Below are 21,715 nucleotides of genomic sequence, written 5' to 3'. Positions count from 1 at the left end.
TATCACAAATAAAGGACCAATATCCCTAATATATAAAGAAATCTTAAAATAATAGCCAGGAAAAAGCCCAAAAACCTGAGAGAAAAAAATGGGCAAAAGACATGACAGGACACAAAAAGATATAAAAATTGCCCAAATCAAATGAAAAGATGTTTAGTCTCACTTTCAATACTCACAGACTTATTTACCTTCCAGAATGGCAAAGAATTAAATAGTATAACAACACACTCTCGGCAAGGCTGTAAGGGAAGAGGCACGCTCACATATTGCTGGTGGAAATGCAAAATGGCACAGCCCATATGGAGGGCAATTTGGTGATACCTAACAAAACTACAAATGTACTTATCTTTTGACTTAGCAATCCTGCTTCTCAGAATTTACCCTAAAGCTATACTTCCATCAATATGAACATACAAATGCACAAGGTTATTCATTGTATTGTTTTTAATCTTAAAATACTGGACATGGCCTAAAAATGCCTATATATTAGAGAATGGTTGAATAAACCATGGTACATGATACATCCACATGATAGATTACTATGCAGCTGTAAAAAAAGAATGAAGGAAATCTCAATGAACTGATATGGACTGATTTCCAGGATGTATTATAAGTAAAAAAGGCAAAGTGCAAAAGAATATCTATAGTGTGCTACTCTTCATGTAAGAAAGAAAGCGGTATAAGAAAATATACATGTGTCTGCCCATTTGTGCACAAAAAATTACAGAAAGAATAAACCAGAAGCTAGGGATATTGGTTACCTATGGATGCGTGGTGGGAACAGAGTAGAAAAGGTGGGAGATGTGGATAGGACAGAATGAATAGGAGTGGAGAGTGACACATCTCTGAGTATATCTTTTTGAGTAATATATATATTGTATATTTTATACATATATATTATATATAGAGAGAGAAATATATGATATGCATATATACTGAGTATACTGAGAATATATATTCACATTATATGTACAATGTATATTATATATAACATGTATACATATTATATACATATAAAATAAATGGACCAAGCTGTATTTCATCAAATGAACATATCCCACTGAAGGGGGGGGGGAGAACTAAACCAAATAACTTTTGAACATGGTATTTGGACTATATGCCCCCAGGCTGAAGAGAAAAAGAATACTAAACAAAGAACAAAATCGACTTAGCAAGGTTTTTTTCTTCTAAAGAATATAAATTAGCAATCTGAAAATACTTTCTGTGTATTCTAGAACTGAGCAAATAAGTAAACATACGATGAACAATGGGAGCCAGTTTTCTTCTGGAGAAAGAAGTAACAAATATGTACAAGTGAGAATGAGCCCTGTAGTGTTAGAGTCAATTTGAAGGTATCAGTGTGAACTCATGGTCTTTAACAGACAGATCAACAGAGAGTTACAGAAATAGAGGTGGATGTATGTGGAGGTTATACAAAATATAATGCAATGTGATGTAATGTAATAATAATGTAATATCATATAATAATGTAATAATATATATATTTCACAGATTTGTCTGGTCTAAGACCCTCAAATCAATGATCTCACAGTTAGTAATGAGCACATCTAATGCCCAGATCTTGTCTAAATATCATTTCCCACTAAAAGGAATCAGGGCTCCTTGGAGGAATAGCCAATTTCAGGGCTGGGGCTGGGAAAGTATAAGACAAGCCCAGAGGGCTGGCCCCGTGGCTTAGCAGTTAAGTGCGCGCGCTCCGCTGCTGGCGGCCCGGGTTCGGATCCCAGGCGCGCACCAACACACTGCTTCTCCGGCCATGCTGAGGCCGCGTCCCACATACAGCAACTAGAAGGATGTGCAGCTATGACATACAACTATCCACTGGGGCTTTGGGGGGAAAATAAATAAATAAATAAAATCTTTAAAAAAAAAAAGAGACAAGCCCAGAACTTCTTGCTGTGCCAGAAAGTAAAAATACGCTCAAAGAACAACAGGAAGATATCAGAAGGACACAGGAATCAGCTTGAAGAGGCTCCCATTGGCCAAATCTGGGACAATTTGAGCAACAAAATAAAAAATGGTCGTAACAGATGATAACCCTTTGAATTAAATAAGAATCCATGAGTCCATATTGCCAAAGACAGATCTGGAGATGAACAAGAAATTGTTTGGGGTCCAAGAAGTCTACAGTGCAGTGGGCAAGACAGCCCCAAACAGAAGCACTACCTCTCTAGGCAGCACTACTTCCCCACGGGACAGCTGCCTGGAGGAGGTGGTATTTGGGCACGGGGAAGGGTTTGGCAGGGACTCACGAGGGCCCTTTGCGCATCCGGGGCGTGCTCACGGTCCACTGCTTGATCTTGTTCAGGCTCTGCTCATTGATGAGCCGCTGGCCCTCAGTGGGCATGCAGTCCACGTACAGATTGTACAGCAGCAGCGCCTCCGTGTTCTTGCGCAGGGCATGGGCCTGGACCACGCGCTGTGTGAAAATGCGTGGGTCCTCAGCACAGAAGAGAAGCTGGATCCGTGGCACCCAGTACTGGCAGACTAGGAGGGGCAGCCTGCCTGGGGATGGGTGGGAGGAAGAAGGGAACACACCATCAGGCTCTCTGGGCTGGAGCACCGGGTTCCAGCCTGGCTCTGCTGCTGATGCATGGTGGCCCTGAGCAAGTGGTTTCCCTTCTTTGACCCTCCGTCACATCTCTGACACTACTTGCCCTGCCCTCCTCACAAGTTGCCATGGATGGATGTGAAAGTGCTTTGTAAACTGTAAAGAGCTGTGCACAGACAAGGAGTTACACAGAGGTGGCTGTTCAAGTTCCCATTCCTTGATGCCACACTTGGGGCAGATATCACGAACTGAAACACCTGGGGCTCCTTCTCAACATCATGTGGAAAGCAGCACTGTCAGCTGCTCAGAGTTGGCATATCAAATAATGGCCATTTCCCTTTTCTGAGGTCTCTGAGTGATGGCTCCTCTGGTTTTCACCGGTCAGAGGACAGACAGCCACAGGACAAACAGAGCAAGGGAGAATTCAGACCTGAGCTGGCTGGGCCCTGGGCAAGGGTTGGCCTCAGTCACAGGCCAGGCCCGACCTGAGCTGGGGGTCTGCCTGGGGCAAGGGCAGAGGGCTTGTACCTTCAGCAGTAACCCCTCCATTCAAGATGGGCTTTCCCATCTCATCTCGCACCAAGCCATTCTCATCTGTCTTGTGCACCAGGTACAGCTGCTTCTCCTTGTCATAATCCAGGACACCAACCTTGCACCACGCGTACTTCAGCTTCTGGCTCTTTGGGTCCTCTGAAACAGAAGGGGAACCCACCAGTGCTCCCTGCCACGGGGCAGGTAGGGGCCTCTGAGTGTGGGCAGCAGGTGCTGGGAACGGGTCTCGGAGGTCCCTAGTCTGGCCTCTCTCCCACCAGGATGATCCCCTCTGGCTCCAACAGAATAGGGTCCCTGCTTCCTCCAGGCTGAGCTGGCCTCTGGGGAACCCTTGGCAGCAGGAGGAGCCTGAAGGACCAGGCCTCTCTGCCCTTGTGCTCTGCATGACCCCATCGGGGCAGAGACACACAGGCCAGCAGGGCTGGGACAAGAGGCAGGAAAGCCCCCAGGCAAATAGAGACCTGTTAAGGATCCAACTGTAAAGGTCATCATAGCTGAGCTCAACCCCATCAAGGTGACTAAGGCCAGGGTGAAGCCCTTCCCATATGCTGCATGCAGCAGTGGAGCCTCTGGGCCCATCATTTCAGGACAGGTCAGGGCAGGGTAGAAGATTGCTGCCCTGCAATGGGTTCAAAGTGGACCTCAGGGCCTGTTTGGTCAGGATGGGCTTCCCAACTATTTCCTGGGCTGAAAGCCTTGGCCAGCTCCCCAGCTCACCTCCTGCCACTGCCCCCCGAACTCATTCCTCTCCAACCACACTGGAGGTCTGGCTATTCCGGTGACTTTGGAGCTTGCTCCTGCCCCAGGGCCTTTGCACTGGCTGTGCTCTCTGCCAGGAACAGTCTTCGCTCAGGTCACCTCACTGCAGGTTTGTTCCCTGCTCAAGTGGCTTCTCCTTGAAGAAGCATCTCTGCTTAAAACAGCACCTTTGCTCTAGGCACTCTCTGACCTGTTACCCATTTGTGTCCCCCACAGAGCCCAAAGTCATGCTATGCAAGCATCCTCCCCTGGTTCTGGAGTCAGCTCCCCAAGGGCAGGAGCAACTTAGTCCTGTCTTGGTCACAGCCGTGTCCCTGTATCTAGAATTGAAACTGGTACATAATAGGTGCCTGATGAACTTTTGTAGAAGGAAGATGCACATGGCATGGTGCCCAGAAGAGGAAGCCTCAATACACAGTGGCTTAAAACAAACTGATGGGTTCTACAGAGTAGGCTGAGCAAGGAAAATGGGTTGGAATTCTGGGGAAACGCTCCCCGCTGGTTGACGCTGGACAGATGAGTAATTACGGAGGTTGCTGTGGTATATCTTTCCAGCTTGGTTCTCTGTTTTCCTTTTCGCTTCTCTTCCTAGGAAGTTTCCTTTTTTAAAATGCTGACCTTATCTTGCCTCAACTTAGAGGAAAAGATGTCACAAGAATCCCCCACAAGAAAACCAGAGGTCTCAGGCAGAAATGTTCCTTGCCAGCCCCCTCCTGCTGCTGCTATAGCCCAAGGCCAGGGCCCTTGTGAAGGGCTGCAAGCAGAAGCTCTGTGAGGAGGCTGGTATTTGGTGCATTTAAGGTTAATGCAGCCCCAAACCTTCTGGTTTTATCACCAGGAATTGGAGATCTGGGAACAACTGAGTTAAGTTATTTTTGTAATTAAGTCCAAAGTAAAGGGAACATTCTGGGCTTCTTGTCTAGTTCAAAGAAATTGATTCCAGCATTAACGTGTTTTTAAATCGAAACATAAACTTATAGCCTGCTCAATGGACTCACTGCAGGCCCCCTGGAGGCTGAGCAGTCTTAAAACCAGCATGGCTCTCACAGCCTTACTTCCCATCTGGGCAATGGTCCATCATGCCCACTCCCTGCTCCACAGCAGCATGTCCACCCACTGGGCAGGCAGCAGAGTGGCCCTCAGCCCTACACAGGGGGATGGCCACCTCCAACCTCCACGCTCACAACCCAGACCTACCTAGGATGCCTGCACAGAGACCAGCCATGCAGGCTAGGTTGGCAGCCGTGGAAGCTCACCCTGGCACTGTTCCAACAGCAGCAAACTATAGAGAGCTTCCACGGCCCCCAGGGCAGACCTGGGGCCAAAGAAGAGCAGATACAGGCAAGGCCGAGATGTGCAAATCTGTGTGGCATCAGTGCAGGTATGTGCATGGGGTGTGACAACAGTTGTGAATGGGTGATGATAGGCATGTGAGTCTGTGTTTGTGTGATAAAAATGTGCATATGGGTGTGACTTGCGTATGTGTGAGTATGTTGGACGGTGTGTGAGTATGACAGTGAATGTGCTTATGACTGTGTGTGTTTGCAAGCAAGTGTGAGAGTGTAAGCATGTATGATAGCATGTGTGTTGTCCATGCAGAAATGAAAGCTCAGAAGCCACAGCTACAGCCGGAGCAATGGTGATTTCTAGGTGGGGGGATGGAAGGGCTTGAATTGTGCCCCTTATGCATATTTGAACATTTCCAACGAGCTTGGTTTTTTTTTTATTTTTTTGTGAGGAAGATCAGCCCTGAGCTAACATCCGATGCCAATCCTCCTCTTTTTGCCGAGGAAGATTGGCCCTGGGCTAAAATCCGTGCCCATCTTCCTCTACTTTGTATGGGACACCACCACAGCATGGCTTGACAAGCGGTGCAGAGGTGCACGCCCGGGATCCGAACCTGTGAACCCTCAGGCCGCCGAAGCGGAGTGCGCACACTTAACCACTATGCCGCCAGGGCGACCCCTTGCATACTTTATTACTAATAAATCAAAGATTTTTTTTAACCCTAGACACCATCCAGCTGTCCCTTCCCCAGCCCTCCCACCAATGTCATCCCTGGTCCCTACATTTCTTGCCCCTGTGTGGCCAGCCCCTTGGGCTGTATCCTAGCTGGGAGGCCTCAGAAGGTGAGGGCCCTCACCTCCCATGGCTACCAGGCCCCAGGGCAGCCCAGGAGTTCCTGGCTGGGCTGCTGCCAGGATGGGATGATGCAGACCAGGATCCTGCCCCCTGCCCATGTTGGCCCTGCTCACCATGCCCCAGGAAGTCATCGGTGGGCAGGAGGGCTTTTCCAGGGACAGGTTTCCTGTCCCGAGACCCTGGCTCCAAGCCCATGTTGATCCACTCGCTGGGAGTCCGGCAGTCAAACTCCACATTGTCAAACACCTGGAAGAAAGCAGCAGACTTGGGAAGAGATGGCTCACCCCTAGGAGGGCCCGAGTGGGCTAGGCGTCCCAGAGGATGGGGGTGTCTTAAGTAGGCTCCTCTCCAGATGTAGGAGCTGCAGACTGGGGACCAGGAGGCTGAGTGCCTCATGCTGCTCACAGGGGTCTGTGGGGTCTGGCTCTACGAGGTTCAGACAGAGGGGTATCTGGGGACTCAGAGCAGGATATAGGCTCTCTCTCCCGCTGCCCAGGATCTTCCAGCTCAGGCTCGAGGGAAAAGGTAACCCTTGGATTTTCCTAAGCACCCCACCAAGACTCAGAAACCATGGAGATTCAAGGTGTCAGGAGGCCACCCTTAGCATGGTGATATGCATCTGGATTCCGCTCTGCCTCCCCAGAGACCACTAGGCAAGAGACACTCAGGGCCATGGAAAAGAAGGGCAGGCAGACAGGTAAAAGCCAGAGCAGGCTATGCTCCCTCTTTCTCCTCCCTGGACTCAGCTTCTCCATCAGTACCCCAAAGGGGCTACAATAATGCCCTCCTCCACCTCACGCCTCCCCATCTCAGTGAGCCCAGAAATAGTGGTCGAGGAGGCCCGTACACTACTCCACAGTCCAACTGGGCTGCTTCTTGGTGCCCGTGGGTGGGGCGGGGACAGAGGTCACGCACATAGGCTGCCCAGGCTCCCAGGGAAGAAGCAGAGAATCAGCATCCCAAGGGTCCTGGGGTCCCTCCTGACCCAGCCTAGGACACTTGAAAGCCCTCAGAGGGCTCCGATGATGCAGTTGCCCTGTTTGACAAGTGAGTGTTTGTGACTGCCATAAGAACCTTTCAGGTCTGATCCCTCAGCTGGGGTCCTGTATGCCCATCCCTGACCATCAGCCTTCCTTGGAAGCTGGGCTCACCTTCAGCGGGAGGTAGATGGGAAAGAGTGGGTCATGGCCCTGCTCGATGGTCTGGGGGTGATGGGGATCTGGGTGCCTGGGCATGAGTTCATTGGAGTCAATGCCCTCATTGGCCAGCAACTGCTCAATGTCCAGGCTCAGGTACAGCCGCTTCCTCCTGGCCAAAGGAGACGAAGGGATCTCATGACAGCTCAGCTTGAGTGCGGTGGCTCCATGGGTGTCAGCAAGCGCCCACAGGGTCACCAGGGAAGGGGTGTGGCCCAAGGACCCCTCCAGGGCCCTCCACCCCCTGGAACTCATCAAGAAGTGGTGTGGTTGCTGGGGCTGGTGTCCCAGCAACTGCCCTTCTGTCCTGCCTGGCATTTCACTACATTGACATATATGCCACCCTCCCCAATTCCACAGCAAGGAAAGCAATTTGTTCCTATTAAGAAACCAAAGGGCTAGAAGATTTGATTTGAACACTTGCACACAGACCCATTTTAGTAACTTCTGCTGTGAGGATGTTCACCTAGTGGCCTGCCATCCCTCACCCCTTGAGGTGGGCAGATGCCGCCTCCCAGAGGACAGGCCCTCCCACAGCCCGGCAGCCATACCTCTCAATCTCAATCTTGCGGGGGCACTGGCCTGGCAGCACCAGGAAGGGCACCTGCACCTTGGGCTCATAAGCCTGCAGTGGGAAGTCAGTCTGGGTGAGGATCTGGGTGGTGGACCCGATGCACTGCTGCTCCAGGTGCTTCTCAAAGTCCTCAGGAACCTCAAAGGTTCTGACTGCAGGTGGAGGCAGGGGCAAGAGCTGCAGGGGCTCAGGCCGGGGCCCAACTCCTCCCAAGACAAAGTGTTAGGCAGGAACCAGATGTGCACGCTTTGGGGCATGGGAAGCTCAGAGCTTGCCTGTGGCCACGGAGAAGCCAGATATGGCACCAAATACCCAAGAGACTGCAAGCCTGGAGGGCTGAGGGCCTCAGGAAGGTCTGTTTTGGTTTTGCTCTCCCTGCTCAGAGCCAGCACGCTCAATCATTCCTCTCCAGGCCGCCCATAACCCTGGCACCAGCGGCCTTTGCTCAAGCCAAATGTTGAATCAAACTACCAGCAAGGATTACAACTAGACAGGAAGGCAAAGTGGTAGCTCCCAGCACATCTGGGATGGGTTCCTGCCACCCCTACCCCAGAGGCCCTCCCAAGCATACCAGAGTCTGAATGCCATTCACTCCCTGGGACCATTTCCAGACTCAAGGCATCCTGGATACTGAAGGAGTGGGTTGCACCACCACCCTGGTCTTGTGTGACTCTCAAGTCACAAAATGGTCACCTCTACTTAGACAACCAGGACAGACAGAAGCTTCTATTTCAGATCTGAGGGCAGGGGAGCTGGTGGAGAGAAACTCATTGATAAGGTGACCATTCCAGTTTGCCCAAGACTGAGGGGTTTCCCAGGACTCAGGATGTTAAGTGAAAAGGAAAGTCCCAGGCAAATTGAGACCACAGAGGTGGGGAAAGCTGGTGCAGGAACGTGCTTCTGGAGATGAGCCACCTTTCCCAGGGGATGGGCGGGCTTAGGACAGCTCAGTGATGGCTCCCATTCACTCTCCTGGGAGGCCCTGGGCCTCCTTGGGCCTCACCACCTCTCTGGGGTCAAGAGGTAGTCACACTGCAGGAGGGTCCACCCCCTGGGGCTCCACAGAAGCCTCTAGAGGCTCAGCAGAGGCCACCCACCTTTAGCTGAAGTCCACTCTCTTACCAGAGCTGTCAGGGGCTCAGGGAACCCCAAGGTACCAAAAATGCCTGGCTAAGAAGGCAGTTTTCAGACCCCTAATCATCTGCTCTGGAGCCAGTCCCTGACACCACTCTACTCCCAGGCCCGGCCTGCATCTCAGGGGGAGAAGGAGCCAGGGCGAGGACAGCAAAGCTTGTCCTCTGGCCCCTGCTGTGTCCCTGAGCCCTAGGCAGGCTTCTCAAGCCCTCCACTTAGCCTTCTGACAGCAGAGTGGACTTCTGTCTCTGGCTGCCAAGACCCTCACCGCCACCACCCTGTGGCGTTTTGGGGCTGCTTTTCCTCATGTGGGTGGGGCCGCAGATCTGCCAACCCTTCCCACCCCCAAGCCCCCATGGATGGTAGGAGCGCCATTCCCAGCACCCCCACAGCCCTTAGATCAGTGGTTTGTAACCATTTTCTAGGCCACAGATACTTGTGAGACTGGTGAACACAATTGGCTGGATCCTCAGATCACTGCACAAATGCACATACATGTGACGTTTCCTGTGCCACTACTGGGATTTCACAGACCCCATGAGGCCCATGGGGCCTGAGAGGACTAATCTGGGCAGTGCCAGCAAAGAGCCAGGCCTCTCCTGAGGTTAGAGAGGAGGGGCAGACAGCTGGGCCCACGGGGCATCTGGGCCTGATCAAAGGGGGCATCCTGTCTGCTGGCCAGGTGGGAGGGCCCCCACCCAATTCCCCACCCTGCTTGCTGCCTCTCCTGGAGCCACCCCATTCTTCTCTCTGCCACTGGAGACTGCCCCACACCCTACAGACCTGTCCCAGTCCTTACAAGACTCATCATGGAGCCTGAGAGGAGAGCCCTCCTTCCCGCCTTCAGCAAAGATCTCCTGGGCACCTTCCTATTCTAGGTGCTGAGGCCCCAGCGGGGAACAACTCAGACACAGCCTGGCCTCCTTCGAGCTCACGTTCCAGGGGAGGCAGAAAATACACATGTAAATGCCCAATTGCCCCCAGCTGAGTAGAGAATGCTGGGGCCCTGGCCCTCAGCAGCCCCAGCCCACCACGGTGCCCTTGTCACAGCTCAGCTATGAGTAGCGATAAAGCAGCTGTGGGTCACTGAGCACTTTTCACAAGCTGGGCGCTTATCTCTTGTTATCCCCATTTTACAGTTGAGGAAACTGAGAGCCTCAGCCAAGAAGAGACAATCTCCCCGAGGCCAGAGGCCCTGCTTCTGCATGCATCCACCCACCCAGCCCTCCTGGGCACTGACCTTTTGGGGTGAACTTGTCAAGGTCGGCCTGCCGCAGGAGGTCCTGGTTCATGCGAGGGCCACGGCATACTTCCTGAAACCAAACCCCAGAGCCCTGAGGGGCCATAAACATCCTGGGGACCAGGCAGGATCTGGGAGGGACCCCAAGGCCAGGTGTCTCCCCCAAGCCCACCAGGGAGCACCCCAAGGGCACAGGGGTGGGGTAGAACTAGTAAAGTTCACATAATTTCTCATTCAGAGGCCACAGTGGGTGACAAGTTGTGGCCACCTGGGACACCCCTGGCCCCACCCCATTCTGGTCCTGCACAGCTTCCCTCTTGACTCTGAAAACACTCCTGGTATGTGTCCAGGGGCTGAGCCACAGAGGTACTGCAAGGCCAGCATGTGTCTCTGTGCATATCTCCCCTCCCAAGGGCCACTCTGGCACCCCCAGCGTAGTGGGTATCAGTGAGTCCTCATCCTATCTCTCTTGGCCCCTCATCTACCTAAAACCTTCCTAAAACTGCCCGGCACCTAAGGGGCTCTGTGAACTCTCCCCTAGTGATCCCCTCTCCGTCCTCGCCCTGCCCCAAGCCTCCATCTCTCCCCTCACGTTCTACCCTCCTCCTCCTCCACATGGGCCACAGCCTCTGTCAGGGACCCCAAGCTTTTGTACCTTCTGTTCTCCCTGCCTGGAACACTCCCCCCACCCCCATCTTATCCAGCAAACTCATACCTGTCTCTTAGATCTCAGCTGGATGCCACCTTGTCCAAGGACCGCCTCCCCAACCAGAGCTGGGGGGCCTCCCCCACCAAAGCCATTGCCCCATGACAATAGGGACACACATGTCTCATCCTCACTGTCACCAGTGCTCAGTCCAGGGCCTGTCACACAGTAGGTACTCAGTAATGAATTGTTGAATGAATGGACGGATGGATGGACAGATGGATGGATGGTCAGAACGATAGATGAATGGGAGGGGCAGATGGATGGATGGACGAATTGCTAGACAGACAGATGGATAGATAGGTAGATGGATGGATAAGTGAACAAATGGATTGATGGATGGATGGATGGAAGGATGGGCAAATGGAACCCCAAAGGAGGGCTCAGTCTTGGTAGGGGACAGCTGCCACACTCACCCCAAGTTGAGGCAACGTTCCAGGGCTGAGGATGTCAGAGTAGAACCCACGCTGCTTCATCAGGGGGTACCTCTTATCAGTGCCTGTCAGGGGCAACTTCCGGGGCTGCCCCAAGTCTGAGAGCATAGGTGGGGCCTGGGACAGGGGTAAAGGTGGGGGCTTGGGGTCAGGGCTTGGAGGAGGCTTCTCCGACCCAGAATCTGGTCCTAGCAGAATCCTCCCCAGGTTGTGCTCTAGGTCTGCATGAGTCCTCCTCAGATGGCACTTCCGGCCCACATGAGTGCTGCTGCACCCTGGGCCTAGAGGGGTCCTTCCTGGGCTGCCGCCTTCTCTGTTAGGCAGCTCCATGCTGCTTCTTAGGGCGATGCCCCAGCCAGAGCTCCTAGGAGAAGAAACTGGTGTCACTGGGCCCTTGCCAGCCTCTGCTCAGCCCCAGGGGCACCAGGATACACGGATGCCTGGTCTGCCACCCTGCAATAAGCCCCAGCCCCTATGCACGGATAACGGAAGAGGGGGCGGAGAGGGCGGAAGTGGTCTCCTCCTAATCTGGACAGACACACAGTGCCAGGAGGGTCCCCCCAGGAGACAGTAGGGCCTTCCCTGGATGCTGCAGGTGAGAAATGAGCATCCAGAGTCAGGGGCTGAGTGAGGGAGTCTGGGAAGCTCTACAGATGCCCCCACCCCAGTGCATCCTTCTATACTTGCCCACTCCATCTCCCCCATGTTAGAGAGCAAGGCCTGGCTTCTCACAAGGAGAGACAAGGAGGGCAGCCCAGAGCTCATTCACTCAGTGAAGGGCCCTGTTTGGTTTTCCCCAAAATGACTTTCAGCCAGAGGCAGCCCTGGTGCCCCCAGCCCAGCCCTGCCAGACTGCCCTGCCTCTCCCCAGTGTGGGGCCTACCTCCCCCACCCATGCCTGCCCTTTCCCCATACCCCAGGAGCCAGAGGACTACCTCTCCAAAGGAACCCTGACTCTCCATTGGCCCACAGATGCTGCTGCCAGTGACAGAATGATATTCACCCACACTGGCTCTGGGGGTCAGCCCAGCTCAGGAAACATACACCCTCCTGCCTCCCCAAAGGGAGCAGCAGTTGTGCCATTGGGTTGCACACATATCTACCGTCTGGAGGACAAGGTTTGCAGAGTTTTCATTGTGGGATGAGCAAGTCCTTGCAAAGCCACTATTGCTTTTGGCTACCTCAAAATGCATCGCCGGGGGAACTCCTTGGTCAAGGGAATGTTACAAGAAATCGGACAAGGGTGTGGGGAAGAAGAGGTTTTCATGTAATGCTAGTGCAAAAATAAAAAGGAAGTGAGTCTACAATTATCTCAATAAAAATGTCAATTCAAAAGTGGGGGGCATCTTAATAAAAGGAAATAGGGGCCTGGCCCATCCCATTTCCCACCCCTGCACACTGGGACGAAGCAGCCAGGAGCTTGCAGTACAGGCCACTTTTTTGGCTAAGTTTTGTGCTCTATCATCTCCATTTTAGCCACCCAGTGGGACTGGCTGGTGTAGGCCCCCTATTGGATCACGGCAGGGGAATCTTGCCTGGACTGACCTGAAAGGAGGGGGTGGGCAACCAGGGCTGTCTGGAGCAAACCTCAGCCTGCAGCTGCTGAGTCCATTTCTAAGAAGGGGTGGGTGATTGGCAAGACCACTTGCAGGATTGTAAAGGGCAGATGGGGCTCTGGCAGGAAGCCTCAGACTCAGCCCAAAGGCTGACCAGCTTCCAGCCAGTCAGGCGTGTCCCACCAGAACCCCGCTCCCTGAATCTACTCCCTGGTGGTCAGCCACCCTCCAGGGCAGGTGCTGATAATAATGCTGAGTCTGGTGCACCTGCCTGATAGTCACCAGCCCTTCCCCAGAACACCCTAGAGGACAGAGGACCCACTGGGCTCAGTCCCATCATGGCTGCAAACCCACAGACATCTGCCTCATCTTTGAACAAAATCACTAAACAGTCAGAGCAGGCCTTGGCAAGGCCAGGGTCCCCGCTCCACAGAAAGGCATTCCATTCCCTGGCTTCTCCAGCTCTCATGGGCTTGAATATGCTTGGCTGCTTCCCAGTGTATTATAAGGCTCGGCAGAGATAACAGATGCAGAAATGTCCAGGAACCCACAGTGTTGCTGGGGGCAAAAGGAGTGTGTGATGGGGGATTTGCTGCCCCTGTGAGCCCTTTCGCTCTGAGCAGGAGGGCAGGGGGGGAACGCATCCAGCCATGTCCCGAGAAGAAAGGTGTGAGGGTGAGCTGCAAACCCAGCATGCGGCTTCCCCTCCATCCCTCAGCCCTTCACAAGGATCAATGGCTTCCTTCCAGTCCCAGTCTCAGCTCTGGGCACCTGTACGTTGCCAGAGTGCACAGGACCTGTGACAGACAGACAGAAAGACCTCTGTCTCCTGCCACAGCCCCACAGGTGATGGCAGCCTCTGCATAGGAATGAGCATGGCTGGCAAGAGGGAGAGGACATGGTCCCTAGCAAGGCCTCTACCGGTCACTCTGGGCTCTCCTTCATTTGTGTAAGGGAACTGGCCAGTAAGATGGCAGGGAAGGCCCTGGCAGGCACACTGCTGGGAATGGTGAATGATATTAGGGGCTTAGATGTAGTTCACGCATCATCTCATTTAAATCTCTGAGGTGGGAACTGAGACTATCCTCATTTCTCAGAGATAGGGAAAACAGGGCTCAGAGAAGTTAAGTGACCTGAGCAAGGTCACACAGCCAGTAAGAGGTACAGTTGGAGTTTGAACCCAAGTTATTCTTTCTCCCATCAGATCACCTGGGAGCCCTATTAGCTTGAGCTAGATGAAGCTTCAGTTGGATTCACTGACATTCAACCTCATGTGACCCAACCACCTGCAGGCACTGGGCTGGACGGACACAGATGAACAAGAGGATTTGATCCTCACAGCAGGTACTACCATTATCACCAATCCACAAACAAGGAAACTAAGGTCTAGAGAAGTCAAGAAACTTGCAAAGGACACACAGCCAAGAACTGGCAGACCAGAATGGAAACCGAGGTCTTCACCTCTGGCTGACCCAAAGGTCCACGTCCCTAGCACCACAACAGTGGGTCTCAAACTGTGTACCAAGGAGCCCTGAGGTTCTGCAGAGTGAGTGCCGGTGGGGAGGGGGACCTAAGCAGGAGGGCTTCTAAGCTGCCCACCTGCAATTCAACAAGGACCCTGCACCTTTATCTGTTTCACACACCAGGGTTCTGTCTAAGGTCCCATTTGACAAATGGACCTGTGGCTTAAGAGATTTTGGAAGTCTCTGTCCTTGTTGGGGCTATCTGGCAAACAACACTGTGGGTGGTAATAACCCCCACAGGCTTGGGGTTCTCTCCACCTTTTTGGAGCACTCACCTGATGTGCCCCCCTCTGAGCTCTCACAGCTGTCTGAGGCTCCTCCCTCCAGTGAACCTCTGCCCGTGTTATGTGTGTACATGAGGGCTGCAAATGCAGGAATTTTTGAGTAACACTGACCTCTGGAACCTCCTCGGCACCTAGCACAGGACTGGCACAGGCTTGGCACTCAGTAGGTGCCTAGCAAGTGTTTGCCAAATGATTGTGTGAATGAATGAATTGAGTGACTAAAGAAAAGGTGATCTCTGCAACAACTTTGTGAGATAGGTGCAGCAGTGCTCTGCCAGTTTACAGATGGGGACACTGAGGACTAAGAGACTGCACGTGGTCAGGATCAGGAGAGGGACTGGGTGGCTGATGCGGACCTACGCTCCTTCCCTCCGGCACGGGCCTTCCACAGGAGGGGGAGGGGCCCACATTCTCAGCATGGGGCTGGGGCCCAGAAAACCGGCCTGGTAAGTACAGTACTTACCAGAAACGTTGCTTAAAAGTGTACCGTACTCCCTTCCCACTGGCCAAGGCTCGGGAAACTGGGACCGCAGACTCGTGGGCAGGGATGTGGACCGCGAGGGCGTCCTCCTTCCTGTCCACTCGCCCTCTGCGCCTTATCGAGGTCCCCCTTCCCGTGCTCGCCCTGCCACCCCTCTGCCCCACCGACTCCACCAACCTACCGGCTCCAACGCGCAGTGTGAGGTCTGACGGCCCGTCTCTAGGGAGGGACGTTGGGTCCGTTGGGTCCGTTGATAAGGGACGGGACCATCTGGCACAACGGGGCCAGCGCTTCCGTCCGCGAACCTCCCAAGGTCGGCACCGGCCTCCCCCACACTCTCCGGGACTTGGTTCCTCCCGCCCAGGACGCGCGGCTCCCCCTCCCCGGCCTGGGCCACGGCCAGAGGGCCGGATGGGGGCCGGCCATGGGAAGTGTCAGCCCACTAGACTCGCAAATCCAGTCTCCATTACCCATTTACCCTCCCAGACTCTTCTAGAGTAAGAAACAAAACGGCCAGATATAGTGCGAGAACTCTGATTGAAATCTGGTTTAAAAAAATAAAAAGCTATGCAAATGATTTGGGGAGAATAATTGGGGAAATTCCCGTCTGCTCCAGTGACCTGGCCTGGGTTCAGGCTTTGATCCTCCTGCCCGTCCTGGATATTGAATTATTGTTAATTTTCTTAGATGTGGTAATGGTATTGTGGTTCTATAGGAGACTGTCCTTGTCTTAGTTGCTGTGGGCTGAAGAACTTCGGGACAAAAGTCAGGATGTCTGCTGCTGCGACCTCCTTTCAAATGGTTCAGCAAGATTTCTATGTAGATAAGTATAGACAGAGAGCAGATAAAGCAAAAGTGGTCCAATGCTAAAGGTTAGAGAATCTGAAGGTTTACAGATGTCCAATGTACCAGTCTTTCAATTTTTCTGTAAAGAAAAGAGGTAGGTTACAAACCAAAAGAAAATTTAAAAATCACCTCATCGGGGGCGGCCCCATAGCTTAGCGGTTGGGTGCGCGCGCTCCGCTGCTGGCAGCCTGGGTTCGGATCCGGCCGCGCACCGACTCACCACTTCTCCAGCCATGCTGAGGCCGCATCCCACATACAGCAACTAGAAGGATGTGCAACTATGACATACAACTATCTACTGGGGCTTTGGGGAAAAAAAAGGAAGAGGATTGGTAACAGATGTTAGCTCAGAGCCGGTCTTCCTCAGCAAGAAGAGGAGGATTAGCATGGATGTTAGCTCAGGGCTGATCTTCCTCACAAAAAAACAAACAAACAAACAAACAAACAAAAACCAGACATTCAAAAAAAAAAAATCACCTCATCGCAACCTGGGAACCTCTGGCCAGAGCCTTCTCAGAACTGGCCCATTTCATAGGTGGGAAAACTGAGGTTCAGTAAGACAGATTAGTGTTGGGGGAGGTCGTAGGACCTGATGCTCGTTATACAAATGTCCCATTGTATTTGACATTTTAGTAATGCTGGCTTGGTGCCAGGCCTGTGCTGGGCACTAAGTGTCCAGATTTGAAGTGGAGACTGTCCCTACCATAAAATGTCTATTGAATGGGAGAGCCAGAGATACCAGGCCACAAAGAACTCAGAGGCAGGGTATAAGCTGTGACTGGAGACAGTGATACAGCCTTTGCACAGGCTTCTGCTTCCTCTGTCCAGAACATCTCTCTCCACTAACTCCTACTCCTGGCCAACTCCTCTTCATCCTTCAAGACCCAATGCTAGTTGCAACCTTTCCTGAGCCCAAACCGTGGTTTTATTTGCTTTTCTTGTTGGCATTCACACAGTCGGTACTCAGTGACCATGGTGGAAGGAAGGAGTGTGAGGGAGATTGGAGACAAGCATGGCCACAGCTCTTTAAGGGCACAGAGACACCCAAAGCCCTATTCAGGGCAGCCTGGCTCCTCTGTGGGTCTGGGGATAGGCTGTGTACACCACTTGGCTTGTGGAGAGGGATCTGCTTCCCTGATTTTGCTTGGCACTTCCCACTGTCCAAAAAGCTGCAGTACCCACCTGGGTTGCCAGGGCAACATCAGCTCATGATGGGATGTCAGGGATGACAGGCGCACAACACTAATCCTGGAAAGTTGCCAAGCAATGCAGTGGGTTGGTGACATCACAGGGGCTATGGCTGCCAGACAGATGGACAGGCTACTGCAGAAAGGGTCCTCTCTCAGGAGGTCCAGCCCACAGGGCCACTCACCCCTTACCATGAGATGGTCACTGCTATGTCCGTCAACTGGAGGGTGGGCTTCAGGGGTGGGGGCCCGGGGTGCTGCTTTTCCCAGCAGCCCTGCCAGCTCCACATTGCCAGTCTACAAGTGTGGGTAGTGGATGTGACTGTCCTCCTCTCTCCCTGGCAGGGGACTGTGGGTCAGTCCCTGCTCTCCTGGGTCTCAGGTGCCCACTGTCTATTGCCCCATCTTCTCCAGTGGTTGGGTACGGGTTCAGGCTTTGATCTTCCTGCCCTGCCTTGGGGGCCCGCATACCTATCTGTTCCCTGGGAGAGGAACAAGGGGCTGAGCCATGATCCCTCCCTGGGCTCCTGCTCCTGTGTGGTAGGACAGTCTTTTACCATGTATGGGCTGGAAGGGAGGCCAGCCTTGCTCTTGTTGAAATGAAGGGAGACTGGGTTCCTGCAAGAGTTGGAGGGGGCCTCTACCCATCTCTCACCTGGAGTCCCCCCTGCTGAGGATGACTCTGGTGACCTGGAAGCTCGGGGCTTGTGCAGACAAGCTGCTTAGGGTATCCTGGCCCAGGCCCATGCCTTTTGGCAAGGGGTCTGAGGGCATGGCAAGCCTGAGCACCCCACTCCCCTGTGCCTTCCTGCTGGCAGCGCTGAGGCCAGGAGCAATGCTTCACTGGCTGCAGAAATGAAGGCCGTGTGTGAATGGACAGCAGAATGGGCCCTTCATGTGGCCGGCCAGCCAGAACAGAAGGCAACAAACATCGAGATGGGGTGGCTGGAGCTACCTGCTCCCCACCTGCCCCCAGCTGGCCTCTTGGGCCCCAGGAGCTCCCTCTGGTTTGCCAAGCCAGGGGCTCTGAGCTGCTGCCGAGAGAAATCAAGTCACAGGTATGGGGGGTGTCAGAGAAAGGGCTCATGGTCTCCCCAGGCCTCCCCTGACCCTCCCCTTCTCTGCCATAAGCCAGCTGGCCTCAGCAGCTCTGACTAGCATTTTCTTTGATGAACAAAAATGGAGACAAAGTAATTCTCCTTTGACCCACATGGTCAGCTTGACAGACAAGACCTTGAAAGCCCAGAGCTCAGGAAGGAGTGGAAAGGAGTTCCTGGGAGGGCTGGAGGATTGAGGACCACTGGACCATGAATGCTTAGTCCTCATCCCCACCCCCAACCCCAGCCCATTCCCACCTGTACTCACGTGGAGCTTCCCAGCTGGAATTTCCTCCCTCTTTCAGTTTTTCTATAACTATCCATCCCATCTCAGGCCACACCTCCTCAGGAAGCCCTCCCTGATTGCCTCAGCTCACAGAACACACTACACTCTCCTCAGGGGCCCCAGAGGACCATGGCCAGTACCACTTGCTAGGCAACCATACAGTGGCCACTGCTGTGCCCAACTGAAGGGAGGGCTTAAGTGGTAGGGACCAGGGAGTGCTGCTTTTCCCAGTAGTCCTGCCAGTTCATCAGTCCGGGAAGGACCCTTAGGAAATGACTAAGAGACAGAGCAACCCACATTGGGAACGCCACCCTGAAGACAGTATCCACTGACAGCATCCCAGCTGCACATGACCCCACCTTCACACTCTCTTCCTGAGCCTACCTCCCTCTGACCTGCAATTCCAGACCACGCCCTGGAACAGGGTCCAGGATGCTGAGGCTCTGCTCTCCAGGGGCAGCAGCCAGAAGGGGGTCCCCACCAGCCTCTACTTGCCTGGGCTGAAGTTCCAGGTGACAGGCCCCAAGACAGTGACATCTTCCACAGGACATTTCCCTGGGGCCCTGAGGAGCTGCACAGAGAGCTGTTTATCGTAATTAGGCTCTAAGCGCCTCTGATTTCCCCTTGTCGCTAGGAACCCAGGGAGCATCAGCTGAGTGATCTCTTGGCAGAATGAGAGGCCTCATCATCTTGGTCCTGCGACCCACCAAGTGCCCCTCCACCCCTCCAGGGAGCCTGGGTTTACTGAGTCTGGGGACCAGACTGGTATTTTGACCTTTTGTCCATCCCTAGAAAGGTCTATGAACAGGGCAGGAGGCCTGGGTTCTGCCACTGACTCACTGGGCAAGTGTCTTCCCCTGCTAGGCCTCAGTTTTTCCAGGGGAAAAACTGCACAGTGGAGAACACAAACTTTGCCCAGCCCTGCATCCGGGCTGCCTGTACAGAGTGGTATGAGGGATGCCAGGACTGTTACCCTGCACCAAATACCTCCGTTCCTGGCAAAAGCTTTACTCTTGCCAGACCTCTGGGAGGGAGTATGTAAGAAACTCCAGACAGTTCAGGAAGGATGGTTTGTTCAAGAGAGGGAATTCCTCCTTAACAGAGGTGGGGCAGCCTCAAGGGCCTGCCTGTGATGGCCTGGGGGCATTTCAAACAGCTAGGGCCGCAGCTGGAGCTGACAGTCTCCTTGGCAATCTGCTCCCACACTCCAGGTGGGCAAACTGAGGTGGCAAGAAGGGAGGATGCCTCACCCAAGGTCACTGCAGAGTAGGATGGGAACCTGCGGCTGTCCTGCAGGGTGTAGGGATCCGCTAGAATGTGAGCCACAAAGACAAAGATCAGTTGCCATGGGAATCCCCTTCCCTTTCCAGGAGGGGGTGGGGCATCTTCCCGGGCCACCCACTCCTCTTGTCCCCCTTGTCCCTCCTCCATTCCACCGTCTGGTAGTGGGGTATCAGAGAGCCAGACACTGATAGTTCCTAGGATCTCAGTTTCCCCACCTGAACTGGACTGGTCAGATCACCAGAGACCCCCCCCCACCAAGCTATCCTCTGGAAGCATTCACTCTCCCGACGGTGGGGGGTCCCTGCCCCAATGTCCTCCTCTTTCCCCAATACTCCTGACAGGCCACTCAAGAACCTGACACTGATAGGTCCCCTGCCCAGTTCACCTGTACCCTTGAGGGGCCTCCGGAAAATGTCATTTCCACCTCTAAGTAGTGACTCTTAAGGGTGCAGGAGGGCATTCAGGTCTCCACAGGGTCTAATAGAGGTGGTCCTGAGAGTATGACCTAAAACAGACCTTCCCTCTTCTCTTCACAACCTAGCTGTCCATCCTGACCCAGCTCTGGGGACATCCTGGCCTCAGATCTCCTTCAAAGCAGAGGGAAGATTATCTTGGAGGCCCTGAGGGCAGGAATGGCTGCTCCCATTTCACAGGTGAAGAGACTGAGGCCCTGAAGTGGAGGCTTTGTCATGGGCACACACACTGCTGGTCAGGCAAAGCTGGCTTTGGCAGCTGGACCCTCTACTCTTGCCCAGGGCCCTTCCTGCTGCACCTCCTGGTTCCACAACCCCTCTTGGCTAGCCCTCAGAGCAGGCAGCTGGGCCTGGGGATGGGCAGGGAGTGCCTTGGGGAGGGCGCCTGGGCTGGGGATCAGGTGGGGGGGGGGCAGCAGGTGCAGGACAATGGGGCCACCAGGGGAGGCCCAGGGAGCAGGTGTTGCCATGGAGGGGGTGAGGTTGTCATTGTACACCTGGCTCTGGTGGGCCCAAAACAGGAGGGGGATCCCTGTGAGCCCCTGGGCCACCCTGGCTCATGCTCAGAGGTCGTCCTGATGCCTGGGCTCAGGCACACAGCCAAGCCCCTCCCCCGGGTCTCAGCAGCCTTCCAGGTTGCCATGACAACCAGCACTTCCATCCCCTGTCCCTTTGTCTGGTTACGGTCCAGCTTTTGTGACCAGCCATAACTGGGGGGTCGGGGGAAGGGGCCTTGCCTCAGGATGCACTCAGCTGGGGTGGAGACATGAACCCGAGGCAGAGGGAGGCTGGAAAGCAGATTAAAGAAAACTGGAGACCAAAAGGCTGGGCTTTGCTGGCCATTGACCCCTGCAGCCTCCTCTCCTGGTTGCTGACCACACTCTCAGAGCTGGGTCTGTGGGCCTGGGAATAACCTGGGCCCCAGGCCCTCCTGTCCCTTCTCTGGGCTTCACTTTCCCATCTGTGCACCAACCCCTCCCCTGGTACACTGTGGCTCTGGGAGGCAAAAAAGCATGGGCCAAATCAGTGTTTGTTAACTCCTCTGTACAACTGGGGAAACTGAGGCACAGAGCAAAGCTGGGCATTGGCCTGGATCATGCCACAGTAAGCAAGAGGCAGAGCCAGGCCTACTAGGGCCCCAGCACCTCAAGGCATCAGGTCCCCAAACCAAACAGCAAATTGAGCACCAAGGTAGTCCCTCCTCCTGACATGCCCCCATAGGGAGGAGTCTCCCCTCCAGTTCTTGGTGGGTGGGAGCAAGCTGTGGTGGCCCAGACCCCACCAGCTGTGTGACTTTGGGCAAGTCCCTTCTCTTCTTGGAGCCCCAGTCTGTAAAAACAAGGGGGGTCTGTAGTAACAGTGGACCCTCCCTCCCCCAGCTGGGATGAG

The 21,715-nt window shown here is 53.9% G+C and overlaps 1 protein-coding gene across 7 annotated transcripts in view; it reads right to left on the bottom strand.

The window, feature by feature from the left end:
- The window catches only part of DNAH1 (dynein axonemal heavy chain 1), a 73,959-nt gene extending 58,479 nt beyond the window's left edge, over nucleotides 1–15,480 (bottom strand). For 3 of the 7 annotated variants that reach the window (XM_087431135.1, XM_087431137.1, XM_087431136.1), the window contains exons 1-8: nucleotides 15,335–15,480; nucleotides 11,292–11,673; nucleotides 10,170–10,242; nucleotides 7,773–7,947; nucleotides 7,177–7,333; nucleotides 6,139–6,271; nucleotides 3,101–3,262; nucleotides 2,274–2,526 (exon numbers count right to left, since the gene is read on the bottom strand). In XM_087431135.1, the coding sequence (XP_087287261.1) occupies nucleotides 2,274–2,526; nucleotides 3,101–3,262; nucleotides 6,139–6,271; nucleotides 7,177–7,333; nucleotides 7,773–7,947; nucleotides 10,170–10,242; nucleotides 11,292–11,639 (1,301 nt within the window). In that variant the 5' untranslated portion in view covers nucleotides 11,640–11,673; nucleotides 15,335–15,480. Of the gene's footprint in view, nucleotides 1–2,273; nucleotides 2,527–3,100; nucleotides 3,263–6,138; nucleotides 6,272–7,176; nucleotides 7,334–7,772; nucleotides 7,948–10,169; nucleotides 10,714–10,884; nucleotides 11,034–11,291; nucleotides 11,693–15,334 lie in introns of those variants that run through there. The other 4 variants (XM_087431139.1, XM_087431138.1, XM_087431142.1 and 1 more) reach the window with 4 other exon arrangements.
- Between the last annotated feature and the right edge of the window lie 6,235 nt (nucleotides 15,481–21,715).

The sequence above is a fragment of the Ceratotherium simum genome, chromosome 5 (genome assembly GCF_057802395.1).
Source record: "Ceratotherium simum simum isolate JZ-2026a chromosome 5, ASM5780239v1, whole genome shotgun sequence".
Taxonomy (NCBI): domain Eukaryota; kingdom Metazoa; phylum Chordata; class Mammalia; order Perissodactyla; family Rhinocerotidae; genus Ceratotherium; species Ceratotherium simum.
This window is presented reverse-complemented; position numbering and strand designations above follow the sequence as displayed.